Source organism: Suricata suricatta, chromosome 4 (genome assembly GCF_006229205.1).
Source record: "Suricata suricatta isolate VVHF042 chromosome 4, meerkat_22Aug2017_6uvM2_HiC, whole genome shotgun sequence".
NCBI classification, from domain to species: domain Eukaryota; kingdom Metazoa; phylum Chordata; class Mammalia; order Carnivora; family Herpestidae; genus Suricata; species Suricata suricatta.
In genome coordinates this window covers 146,980,019-146,993,960 of record NC_043703.1, presented here as the reverse complement: position 1 = coordinate 146,993,960, position 13,942 = coordinate 146,980,019, and the positions used below count along the sequence as shown (strand labels likewise).

The 13,942-nt window shown below is 43.7% G+C and overlaps 1 protein-coding gene across 1 annotated transcript; it reads right to left on the bottom strand.

Moving 5' to 3' along the window:
- Window positions 1-2,837: 2,837 nt before the first annotated feature.
- Window positions 2,838-13,490, bottom strand: SF3B6 (splicing factor 3b subunit 6). Its single transcript, XM_029938221.1, has 4 exons — window positions 13,257-13,490; window positions 10,022-10,140; window positions 3,271-3,409; window positions 2,838-3,103 (listed from the first exon to the last, which is right to left on the bottom strand). Exons 1-4 carry the CDS (start codon window positions 13,284-13,286, stop codon window positions 3,014-3,016), a joined length of 378 nt encoding a protein of 125 aa, XP_029794081.1. The 5' UTR covers window positions 13,287-13,490; the 3' UTR covers window positions 2,838-3,013.
- Window positions 13,491-13,942: the final 452 nt, after the last annotated feature.

The window sequence follows — 13,942 nt, the reverse complement described above, 5'->3', positions numbered from 1 at the left end:
CATGAGGCTCAAACTCATGAACTGTGCGATCATGACCTGAGCCAAAGGCAGATGCTTAACCACCTGAGCCACCTGGGTTCCCTAGGGTTGCTTTGCTTTTAGTTACCGGGTCTCTGGACTCACTTCTTTTGTGGGAGCAGACCAGCCAGAGGGTGCTGCACTCATTCCTTTCTGAGGGGTTTCCTTCAGAATATCTTAGTTCCTAAGTTTCCTTGATGGCACAAATTTCTAATAATTTCTCATAATTTAGCCTTTGAGACATACTCATGTCTTCTGCTGGGACACCAGTAGGATAAGATTAGAAATGGCATCAAGGACCATTTCAGACATCCACTATGGAGTCTTATAAGATCTCAGGAGTATTCACAGCCTAGGTGGTAATGAGAGACACCCACTCAAGGAACCCAAACAAACCAACCAATGCAAATAGCTGCTGGCCAGCACCTGGAAAGGATACATTAGGTTTTGCAGGCCCTGCTTTCCTGGTGCTTTTAAGAGATGATGTAGAAACTAGGAGACAGCATGCTAATGTGGACATTGTCCTGTGAAAGCCACTGAAAGTTGGTCGGCAGGAGTGGTGATGAGATCTATGTCATACCAGTCATTTTCAGATTCCTAGTCAACACTTTCTCTATTCATACAAAATCTTTCTTAGAAACTCAAAATTTAACTGGGTGAACATAAAGCAGGCTGGGCACATATGTGCACGTACATACATACATATACAAGAACACAATCATCCCTCGGGCTTTTTTTTCTTTAAAGTTTACTTATTTATTTTGAGACAGAGGCAGTGCACCTGCAGGGGAGGGGCAGAGAGAGTGGGAGAGAGAGAATTCCAAGCAGGCTCCACACTGTCAGCGCAGAACCCGTGGCTCCATCCGAATTGTGAGATGGAGATCTGAGCCGGGACCAAGAGCCACCCAGGCACCCCACCCCTTGCACTCTTAAAAGCAGTTTGAAAAGCTGAGCCTCGGACGCCTGGTGAAGTGGACTGATTTTAAGTATATCCTCAGCATCAGAGCACACACAGACCTCGTAGAGCAGGTGTTCAATGTTTATCTATAGAATTAATGTTCTTATAGCTTAACTGGGACAGGCCACAAAATTGCCAAACTATTAGAATTTTTAGAACACTTAGCCTTGGGTCATGAAATTCAGCTGACAGACTAATCCAAATGATGGACTGGCCATCATTGTCAATATAAGCAATTTTCCCTTGTTATTAACTTAAGACAATTGTCCTAGAGGCAAGCCAGTCTGCACGTAGGAAAGCACACTGAAAATCACTTTTCCCCTTACCAAAAAGCCTTTAAATGTTACTTATTTTTATGAGAGAACGTGCAAGACGGGGAGGGGCAGAGACAGAAGAAGACCAAGGATCTGAAGCAGACTCCAGACCCCGACGAGCCCGACACGGGGCTCAGACTCATGAACTGTAAGATCATGACCTGAGCTGGTCAGATGCTTAACCAACCGAGCCACCCAGGTGCCCACCAAAAGCCTTTTAGAAAATTAGTTTTACATTAGTAAATATGTAAGGTGTACCATGCATTACAAAAATAAGGAATTTACAAAAGCATTCGTAAGAAAATTAAAGCTATGGTTCGTCTGTCATCTCCCTGCCCTTTTTAGAAATTACTCATTTTATAGTGCTTTTAAAAAGCACTGAAATAATTAGTAAATAAGGGTAATTTCCTCATTTTCAATAGTAGGCTTTGGGAAGACAGTACCCAAAGTATAAAACAGCTTATTTTCTTAAAGCTAAATGCATTTAAAAGTAAAATAAATACTTTTTGTACATTTGCATGATTCAGTACTTATACCCCTTCAAGCCAATTTAGGGTTATAGTTATATCCAAAACAACTGGTCCATGTTTTTCCATTTGGCCATTTCTAAAGTATAAAGAGAAAATTATAGCTACCCTCCAAGCTGCCAAGCTGTGATGAATGTGGTAATAACCATATGATTTCCATGCCATAGGAACACACAAGAACAAGCATTAACTATTCTATTTCTGGAAAATATACTATGAGGGAAGGTCCAAGATACTCACCGAGACTTGTTAACTTAAGGGAAAGACTACATAATACAGGCTTAGACGTGTAACAATCAACACCACTACCCAAGGGGCTGGCCCCTCTTACAATGTGTTATCACCTGAATGGCCATTTCTAGAACTGACTTCTGTTTCAAGGACAGGGTACCCATATTGACAAAGGTGTTTTGTTAACTGTAAAGCAAGTATTAATTACTCAGATGTACTGGTGTGGTTAATACTGGTTGATGTTACAGTAACTTTTTATGTAAGTTTTTATTCATTCAACCAACACAGTGGACTTTGGTTTCCTTATCTGCAAAATGGAGATACCTATCTTCACTGAGTTGTCAACATTCAATAAATGAGAGCACTGTAAAAATTTCCCATGATGGCTAAGCCCTGGGCTGGACACCAGAGGCATTAAAAATACAAAAAGGCTCTGATCTAAAGAAGCCTGGTCTCGGGACACCTGGGTGGCTCAGTTGGTTAAACATCCAACTTCAGTTTAGGTCATGATCTCATGGTTAGTGGGTCCGAGCCTTATGTCAGGCTCTGGGCTGACAGCTCGGAGCCTGGAGCCTGCTTCAGATTCTGTGTCTCCCTCTCTCTCTGCCCCTCTCCTGCTTGTACTCTCTCCGTCTCAAAAATAAATAAATGAACAACAACAAAAACAGAAACAGAAGCGTGGTCTCTATGACCACCTACCATCAAACAATTCTTGATACGATTCAACTACTGACTTGTCTCTTTTCAGGGACCAAATAAGAGGGGAAAGTTCAAGAGAAAACATTGACATGTTTTACAAAAAGCTACAAGTTTATTCATATAACATATTTTAACATGTATCAAAGTTTCAAGCAGGTTGTTTTGAATCTCAATTAAGAAATCATAACAGTATTAATTACAAAACAAAGAAAGGGTGATGGTGGTCATTCATGGGTTTTAGTCCAAAAGGAAAATGCAGAAAATGTTTATTTTGGTGGATCTGTGTTGATGCCGTATTTCTCCTTGAGAAGCTTCAGCTGTTCTTCCTTCTTTTTTGTGTCCATCTTCTGAAATGCCTGAAAATGTCATAAGCACCGAAGTTAACTTAGTTACTGATCTGTAGTGAAATGCATTTCACCAGCAGCACCAGCCAGGAAAGCGCGCACAGTACTCTCCCCCTCCTCCCAGCGCGAGAACTCTTACATGGCGTCCCCGTGTGACGAGGACAGTGACTGATACTTACCCTGTTGGCATTATAGTACAAAACCACCAGGTATCTGTTACACACATTGAATCCTGAAAGGTGATCACATGCGTTTTTGGCATCAAAGATGTCCTCGTAGACGACGTAAGCGGTTCCTCTGGTTTCAGGAGTGTTCCCCCTGCAGAGCGAGATCCGATTTAATTACAATCCGCATCTACCCGAGTCAGGAGGGACGATGGGTCTGAGGTTGGTGCTGAGAATAACGACCGTGACTTTCAGTGCTTCGACAAGACCTCAGACATGAGGGTGGGTGGGTGGGTGTGGGTGTGTGTGTCTGTCTGTCTGTCTGTCTTTGTCTTTCTGTAAGTTTGCTATGGCCAAACCAAGAAGGATATGCAGATTTCTACAGAAATTACGATTCCCTGAAAGACTCTACAGAGATCAAGAAGGCTGGTATCTTGCAGAGTGCAACAAGGGATTCTGGAATGTAAACAATTTCTCTGGATTGAGTTCCATGGAATTCTGTCACTGACCTGTGTTCCTGAACTATGAAACATCAATACTGGGCTATGGAATAGTTTCTCTTTAAAAACAGACTAATAAATACTGTGGGGTAAAAAACTAATCGGAGCATTGATAGTTATGAATCACAGAACTGTCTTTTAAACCACTAACCAGAGAAGATTAAAGACAGTAAGTTGAAGTTTTATGAGATCAACATGAGCACCATTAGAGGAAATAAATAATATTATGGATAGATAAGCTGGATAAGCCTACTATTTCTTGAATTGAGGTACTTTTTGTTTTGTTTTTAAGTGAAGCAGTGGCAGGTTTCACTTGCTCTGTCAGGACTGCCCCTGCAGCCGCGAACCACCAACTCAGAGGGTCGCGGTCCTCGTGGGCACTCTTCCAGTCTTTCTTACTTCTCATACGAAGAACCAATTCTCAGTCTCAAGCTGCAAGGTACAGCACTTAGGGGTGACGGCTCCCGTCAGCCAGTCACCAAGGTCTAGGAGGAGGTTTTTCTTACTGTGCGTTTATGCAGGAGAACAAATACTTATTTACCACACTATTGCTGGTGACTGGTCCCTTGTTCCTAAAGATTTTGATTTTCTCCCTCACTCTAATTTTAGTTTCAATTTAAGACAAGAAAGCCTCCATGTTTCTGAGCAGTGTTTTACTAAGGTTTATCAAATCCATAAAATAAAGCCTATTTTGTGTCTGTAGAGGGGGGTGGGTTTGGAGGGAAGCCCCTACCAAGATGGCAAAATTATGGTATCTAGGAAACCAAACAACCATTATCCTTTATGGCTGGGGAAGGACATCCTCTAATGTAAAGAGTTAACGCGGTTTCTCCCACTTGGAAGATTCACTCACTGCCTTTCTAAAATGCGGAACAGGCAGCTCCCAGCTTTTTATACATCCATTTTTAATAATGTGTGCACTCTCATGCATTACACAGCCCTGTTTGGCTCGGGAGAAGGGCTCGGCTTTGGCACAGACCAGAGGGAGGGCGTGTGCTTGTGGCTGGGATTATGTGCCGGCCAGAGGAGACAGCCGGAAGGTCACGGCGAGTGGAGGCTGGACCTTGCTCGTGGATTCGGAGCTGAGCTTGTGTAAGTTCTCCTTGCCACCTCCTCTCTTCACCTCACCAGCTTCCTTCGGCGGGGAGGAAGGGAAGTGTGAAGAGCAACAAACTGCAGGCAGCAGATGGCCATGTGCTCGTCAGTGGGGGCAGCGGGCACAGGTCCCACTCAGCTTATGCTCCCAGTGTGATAAAGATGGACCCTGCCATCTGTGTTCTAGCCACCCAGTGCCAACTGTGGAATAAGGTTTAAGACTGTGGGCTGCCTCTCCGTCTGCCGTGGTCCCTGCGGAGGGTCAAGAAAAGGTGGCAGGCCATGGGAAGGGGCAGTACCTCTTTAAATCTGCCCTAGGATGAGACTCCAGTCTTGGGCCCCGGTCCGAGGGGATGGAGGGGGTACAGGGTGCTGGGGCGGCGGAAGGTGCCAATGTCACTGAATGCCTACAGGCTGTCGGGCTACATAGACCCAGCGAGGGATTTTATGGTATTTCTTACTCTCTGGGGATAGTCTAATAACTTTTGGACCTCTTTAATTTTTCTAAGTTTATTTATTTATTTTGAGAGAGAGAGAGGAGAGAAAGAATCCTAAGTAGGCTCTGCACTGTCAGCGCAGAGCCTCATGTGGGGCTCAAACTCACACAAACTCATGCGCGATCAAGACCTGAGCAGAAATCAAGAGTCAGATGCTTAACCAACTAAGCCACCCAGGTGCCCCTGGAGCGTTTTAAAACAAGTCTGCTTGTTTATTTAAGTAATCTCTACAACCAATGTGCAGAATCACACGCTTTTTCCTACTGAGCCACCCAGGCGCCCCAACTTTTGACTTTTCCTACCAATTTTTCCTTTGGAATAAAAACAAAAAAACCTTAATATTTTAGTTCTCGCTAACCGGGCAAAGACCTTGTATTTCATTTCACAGCGCCATGCACACAACAAGTGCTAATAAGCATTTGAAAAGTGGAGGTCTACTCTTTCCCACCAATTCTCCCATACATCTTTTCTCCCAGAAGCTAAAAAACAAAAAACAGAAGCATTTCCTCCTCTCACATCTTCTTAGGAACTAGAATAGGGATGGGTACTAACCTCATTTTAAAGATTCTCATCTCAAGTGTCCCAGCTCCCAGTATCAACCTAATACCTTAACCGTATTGTAACTTTAATTTTTAAAAGTATGTACTTATACCTACTGTATGGCAGCCACTGGGCCAACATTATTCTCTTGGTTGGTGGTAAATCTTGGAGTAGGAGTAAGAAAACCTAATCATGTGACCACCTCCCTGAGCTTCAGCTGCTTCACGTGTCGAATAACGTTATCAGGCTGTATCACCTGCCCTATACCTCACACGTTTTAATAATCAAGAGGTAACAGGTATGAAAGAGCTTTAAAAAGTTCAAAGCACCAGGGGCACCTGTGTGGCTCAGTCAGTTGAGCCCCAACTTCAGCTCAGGATCTGGTCTCGAGGTTCCTGAGTTCAAGCCCAGCATCGGGCTCTCTGCTGTCAGCACAGAGCCCTCTTCAGATCCTCTCTATCCCTTCCCTGCTCACACTCACTCTCCCTCTCTCAAAAATAAATTTTTTTCAAAAAATAGAAAATAAAAAGTAAAAAGTTCAAAGCATCAAGTGTCTGCTATATACCAGGTAGAGTGATCAATCCTCCTAGTTTGCTCAAGACTGTCCAGATTTTAGCACTAAAGTCCACATTTCAAAAAACCCCATGGTCCTGGGCAAACTGGGAAGGTTGGTCACCCTAGTGCTAGGTGCCAAATATGGGATAAAGCACGAACACAGCTGGGGAACAGAAAAACATCTGTTTCTCAATCTATAATTTAGACCCAAGTTCCTGCACAGGAAACTTTTATGAATTTATTCAGCAAATATATAATTCTGTCTCCCTCTCTCTCTGCCCCTCCTCCCCTTGCTCTCTCTAAAAAAAATACATAAACATTTACAAAATACATTCTGTGTTCTTTCTTTTTTTTTCTTAAATTTTTTTTTAACATTTATTTATTTTTGAGAGACAGAGAGAGACAGTATGATCAGGGGAGAGGCAGAGAGAGAGGAAGACACAGAATCCGAAGTCAGCTCCAGGCTCTGAGCTGTCGGCACAGAGACCGACGCGGGGCTCGAACCCACAAACCGTAAGATCATGACCTGAGCCGAAGCTGGACTCTTAACCAACTGAGCCACCCAGGCACCCCATATACTGTGTTCTTTCTGTATGATAGACACTGGAAATAAATACAATAGTGAAAAAGACAAGCATCATCCCTCTCTTCAAGGACCTTTATTCAAGTGGGCGAAAGACAGATAAAGAAATAATTATAGACGAGAAGTCTTATAAGGAAGTAGGCAGGTGTGACCGAGATTAATAGAAGGACAGGGTATTACTTAAAACTAGGGTGGTCAGGGTAAACCTCTCTGAGAAGGTGACAGTGAGGCTGAGACCTGAAGAATGAGGAGCCAGGCGGGAGATGAGCCGAGTGACAACTTTTCCAGATGGAGGGACCAGGGTACAAAGGCCCTGAGCTACTCTGCAGCCTTCCACTGCTTAATTAGCTGTCCTTTTACTCTGGCTTTCTGAAACTCCCTCTAATCTCACCGTGTACCATCTCTTAATTGTGTGCCATCAATAAATTTTGTAACATTTTCACAGTCAAGCACAACCACTTTCCAGATTATTCATTTACTTAGATAATTGGGGTGTTTAACATGAATCAGGCATAACAGTTGTCAACACAAAATGACAAGAATAGATGGTACCTGCCCTAGAGCTCACAGGCTGGCAGGAGAGACCAGGAAGTACAGACAACAACAAAGTCACCTGCTAGGAGATGTTCACAGAAGGCACTGTGGGAGCATAGAGCGAGGTGGCTAACGCACATGGCAAGGAAATACTTCATGACAAAGTGCTTTCAAAGGAATGATCTAATTTGATCCTTACTAAAATTCCTTTAAGGGGCACCTGGGTGGCTCAGTCAGTTGAGCGTCCGACTTCAGCTCAGGTCATGATCTCACGGTCCGTGGGTTCCAGCCCCGCATCAGGCTCTGTGCTGACAGCTCAGAGCCTGGAGCCTGCTTCGGATTCTGTGCCTCCCTCCCTCTCTCTCTGACCCTCATCTGCTCGTGCTGTCTCTGTCTCTCAAAAATAAATAAAAAACATTAAAAAAATCATTTGTTAAAAAAAATTAAAAAAATTAAAAAAAAAATTCCTTTAGGACTGTAGGGTAGTAAGATTGGATTTCCTAAGTAATTGAAGCTCAGAGGGGTAAATATTTTGCCCAGTTGTACACAACTAGCAAATGTCCAGCTAGTATTTGAACTTAGGTCTTATAACCAATTCAATAAATTTATCATGCTGCCTCCATGTTAAAAGTTGAAAGGCACTGTCCATCTAGATTACCTTACATGTGAGGGTCCGGAAAACCAAAAAGTGGGACAACTTGTCTAGGGTGACAGGGCCTGAGGCAGAAGCTTGTTTCCTGACTTCCAAGTCGGGATCTTCTGTATACCATTCTCGTATGTCCAGGACAGGCTTTCTTAACCTAGGTTTCACGTACTCCCTCAATTCATATGCAAAATGTTGTGTTCTTCTGGGGAGAGGGTCCAAAGCTTTTATCAAATACCCAGAGGGCTGAGACTTCCTAAAGAGAATAGCTGGTCTACAGTACTTCATTTCTGTCACTACTTGAGTACCAATGATGATGTATTGCTAGCACTTGGTTCGCGTTCTGGAGGGACAGTGATCATTCTGAAGGAGAGTCCTCAAGATCTCAGAGTTCTTAAAAAAAAAAAAATCCTCAGAGTTTTAAAAGCCAAGAAGAAGCTCTCAGGTCATTAAGGAAAATTTATTAAGAAAGAGATAGTCAGGGGTGCCTAGCTGGCTCCGTCGGGAGGAGCGTGAGACTCCTGATATTTTGATCATGAGCTCAAGACCCAATGCTGGGTGTAGAGATTACTACAAACAAACAAACTTAAGGAAAAAAATCCTTCTAGATGGACTCTTAGGTAAACAGCCCCCTTCCACTAATTAGAGTGTCAGTGGTTATGGATCTGAGTAATGTAAATATTCAGCTTCGAATCAGAAGATTTTATCACCAAACAGCGGTGTGAATCTAGAAAGGTACTTGTACTCTGTGGGCCTCAGTAGTCTCACCTGTAAAACAGAACCTCAACTCCACACAGGGCTGTAATTGTAGATGTTCAATAAATATCACTTGAAGATATAAACCCCAATTTTTAGATTAAAATACAAATGCATGTTGCAATTATTCTCCCCTGTTAAATCTTTAATAAAAATAAAAAATAGGGGAGCCTTGGTAGCTCAGTCAGTTGAGCGTCTGACTTCGGCTCAGGTCATGATCTCACAGTTCGTGGGTTCAAATCCTGCACCAGGCTCTGGGCTGGCAGTTCAGAGCCTGGAGCCTGCTTCAGATTCTGTGTGTCCCTCTCTCTCTGCCCCTCCCCTGCTCATGATCTGTCTCTGTCTCTCAAAAATAAATAAATGTTAAAAAAAATTTAAAAAAAACCTTCAATAGAAAGCTATAGTTGGAAAAAGAAAAATGAGACCTATAGTTGGAAAAACATCATTTTTCTCAGTTACTTATATACTTCCTTAGTTCATTGAGAAATTCTGAGAAAAGGAGACACTAAAGCAAATTAGACATAAAAACAAACGAACAAACCCAGCATTGGGGCGCATGGGTGGCTCAGTGGGTTAAGTGTCCGACTTTGGCTCAGTTCATGTTCTCACACTTTGTGGGTTCGGGCCCACTTTGGGCTCTGTGTGGACAGCTAGCTCAGAACCTGGAGCTGGAGCCTATCTTCAGATTCTGTCTCCCTCTCTCTCTGACCCTCCCCTGCTCCTGCTGTCTCTATCTCTCAAAAACAAACAAAACTAGCATTGTATCTGACTTTATAAATAGTCATGCAATAAGTGTTAGTCCTTTCTTTTCCCACCCATTGCCCTGAAACCATTCATTACTACTTCAAGCCTTCTCTGATTTCACAACTATTATCCTTGACACTCACTGAGCTGGATCAGGAGGGTTTCATTTTACACACTTACACACACACACAACCTCATTTCCCAGATTTCAATCTATTTAGTCTCTAGGCTCTTTGTTAGGCCCTGCTGTCAGCTATAATTCTGAGATTATACAATCATTTTCTTGAAATGACATTTCAAAAGTCTCAGTAAGACTCACACTCGAATCTGACGAATAGGTCCATATTTTCCAAATATATCATACATTTCTTCAGCTGTGATTTTGTATGGCAAATTTCTTATGTATAAAATCCGATTTACTTCAGGTGGAAGTCGAATCTAAAATGAGAAATATATATTATAATAATCAGGCGTACAAATGCTAACACCTAAAATAAATTTCTCATAATTATAAAGTCTCACAGATAAAATGACAACAACAAAAAAAACAGAATAGTCAAGAACAAGAAGTATTAAAAAAATAATACGAATGATAATCGATATTCCTGAAAATAGCATGCTTTTCAGAAAAGCAACTGGGCACTCGTTTTAGGGAGGACTGTTAGTAGGCTCAATGCCTTAGACACAAATGGGAAAGAATGGAGGGAACTCTTCCTGTTTCTTAGACCATAAAACTCCCACTGATGACTCTTACCTGGTCTCCTTAAGAACCTGTTACATCAATAACTTCTCTCTCCAGAATCTAGTCTTTCCCTCACCATGACCTCCTTCTACTCAAGTGAGCAGCTGCTTATGTCCTGCCAACTGTTATGCAAAACTAAATACTTGTTTGGATCCCTCGTTGTTCATTCAATATATATTTACTGAGCACCTTCCTTATATATATGCCAGGCTAGATATTAGGATTAATCCGTGAAGGAAAAAAAGACAAGGTTTCTCCCTTCCCTGAACTTATTAGCTCCTCTACTTATTATCCTATTTTGGTTTTGTCCCCCCCATCAGTCAAGCATCTGGAAAGATAAAGTCTATACTCACTATTTCATATTCTTTTCTTCACTGATACTCAATGCACCACAACCTAGCTTCCACCCCAGCACTGTGACGAAAATGCTCTTATGCACTAAGACCTTTTCACTGCAGTGTTCAGTTCTCATCACACGTAACTTCTCTGAGGCTTCCGACACTGCTGACTATTACTTTCTTTACCTTTTCTTGATTACTCTTGACACTCTATTTCCTTGGCTTCCCCCTGTCTGGCTGAAAATATGCTCTTCCACAGAATTTTACTTTTAGACTTTTCTTTTTTTAAAGTTTATTTATTTATGAGGGGGGTGGCGGGGGGGGTAGGGATAGAGAGAATTGCAAGCAGGCTCCGCACTGTCAGTGTAGAGCCCCTGAACCATGAGATCATGACCTGAGCTGAAATCAAGAGTCAACACTTAAACGGCTGAGCCACCCAGGCGCCCCTAGACTTCTTTTCTCCACCCTTTGTATATTCTCCTCAACTCTACACTCTCTTTGGTCTCTTAACTACAACACATGGTTTCTATAGTAAGTGGATGACTCTCAAATATAAATCTCCCATTCAGAGTTCACTCGTGTTCTTATTAACACATTCAGTTACACACTGGATATTAATTTGCTCAATGACTATTAAGCTGGCAGCTATTTCAGACATTAAGTGTTGTATAAAAGGAAAAAGAGGAGGGACACCTGGGTGGCTCAGTGGTTAAGCAGTGGACTTTGGCTCAGGTCATTTCTCTTAAAAAAATTTTTTTTTTTTAATTTCTTATTGACACGGACAGAACATGACCATGGGAGGGACGGAGAGAAGGGGAGACACAGAATCTGGAGCAGGCTCCAGGCTCTGAGCTGTCTGCACAGAGCCTGGTGTGGGGCTCGAACTCACAAACTGCTAGATCATGACCTGAGCCGAAGTCGGACGCTCAACCAACTGAGCCATCCAGGCCCCCCAACTCAGGTCGTGATTTCAAGGTTCGTGAGTTTAAGCCTCACATCAGGCTCTCTGTTGTCAGCAAAGAGACTGCTTTGGATCCTCTGTTGCCTCGCTCTGCCCCTCCCCCGCTGGTCTGTCTTAAAATCAATCAATAAATATTAAAAAAAAAGAATACTTCTTTCTTGCTCTCAAACTAGTAGCGGTGACAAACAGTAAACAAATAAGTATAATAAAGTTTTAGACTTAAAATCAAGACTGCCTTCAAATAGACAATCGGCCCTGCCAGTTATAGTTCATTCGCTAGTACATCTGCTTCTCACTCTGTAAGACCCTGTATCACACTTTCTCTTTTCTCCTCAAACCTTAACACTACCACTCCCTCTAACATCCGAGTCAGGCTGTAACCTCTTCCCTGCCCAGCCCAGGAGATGATCTTGGCTCTTCCTTACTGAAAAAATACATGACTAAAAGGTGAGAACCTTATATTCATATCACTAAACCCATCCATCTAGATTCATCCATATCCACGCCCTCCTTCTCATTATTATGCCAACCTTCATCTATTCAAAACCTTCACTCCCGAACTTACCTCACCTTTCTCCCAGGTCACCAGTTCCCCCCACACTACTGCACCATTCTCACTGGCATGCAAATACACCTCATATATCACACATCTTAAAAGAGAAAAAACATCAACTATCATCCAATCTCTCCGCTTCCTATTTACACGAAAACTTGTGGAAACAGCTATTTTCTTAACTTCCATCCTCTTTTCATCCCATTGCAACCAAGTTTTCCTCCGCAAAGATGATGATCAAGGTTACCAAAATTCTACCTCTCACCATATCTAATGATCTGTCTGCATTACACGATCTCTCTCAGCCTTATGGCTGACCTACCCTCTCCTTCAAACTATTTTTCTTAGGTTTCCATATAATACCCCATTCTTTAACATTAGAACGTAAACAGACGGGCTTTTTGTTTTTATTCACTGTTGTATCCATAATGTGTAGACCAGTGTCAGGCACAAAGTTGGTTTTCAATAAATGTAACTTTTCAATTGTTCCTTATCTCGCAGTTTTGACATATAGTAGGTGCTCAAAAATACTAAGTTAGAACATTAATGAAGGATCTAAAAAGCTCCATGACTTGAGGAGAATCACAGGCTCTGTCTGGCTGCCTGTGAGCTATTAGGTTATTTACTGGAGACTCGTCTGTGCTTTTGACTTTTAGGTGGTGAAGATCCTGTCGTCAGATCCTAGGTGCAGATCAAGGAACAAAGGCTGTAGGGTTAAAGCTGTCGCTGACACCAAAATAAGAGACCGAGGGAACGCTCAAAAGGGGTGGACGCGGAAACGGGGCTCAAGGAGCATATCCGTAAGGATGGGGCTAAGATGGAATCCCCAGTGATAAGATAGTAAATTGTGGGCTACCGTGGCCTGGGGACCGAGGAAGGGCAAGATAATACAGTGGCACGCCGTTGAGAAAGTCCAACAGTGATGTCCTCCCCCTCTTCGGCAGAGGCCCCGATACTCACGTTCGCCCTCTTGGCCGCTTGCATCGCCATCTTGGCGGGCTGATAAGGTTACCGCAGCAGACACTGGAATTGCTCCGGACACCACCGGATCGCGTCTACAAGACCCCCAACACAGCGTTAAACGCAGGACATCAACATCCAGTCTCCACCGGAAGCTCTACAACACGCCGGAATGTCGCCGTCTCACGCCGAGACGTGCTGACGTTATATCCCCTTTCGAAAAGACTCCGGGGCAAAACGAGCTTGCGATGAAAAAGAGGCGGGGCGGAAAGTTGAAAGGCGAGGATTCAGGACGCTGCCGAGCTGCGCACCGGAAAGGGCGGGGCCTGGGCTGAAGAAGGGGCGGTGTTCCTGTCAAGGCAGCCAAGAGTGAAGGAAACCGGCCAGAGGGGCGGGCCCTAGCAGAGCGGGACGAGGCGGGGCTGCACCCAGATGAGTCGCGGGGGGGGGGGCGGGGCCTGGCGTGGGGCTAGCCTCTGTGGGGAGCGTGCGGCGATACCGGGGGACGGATCGGTGGGCCCCGACCGCTGGCGCTGGGCAAAGCTGGGCTCACGGGGTTGTGACAGGTTGTGTTGTGGCGGACGCTGTCCCCGTACCCGGAACCCCTGACCCTGGAGTTGAGCACTCATTGTTGGGGCCTTTCCTGTAATGCCTGCGGCGAAGCCAGTCCCGACCCCCGCCCCCCC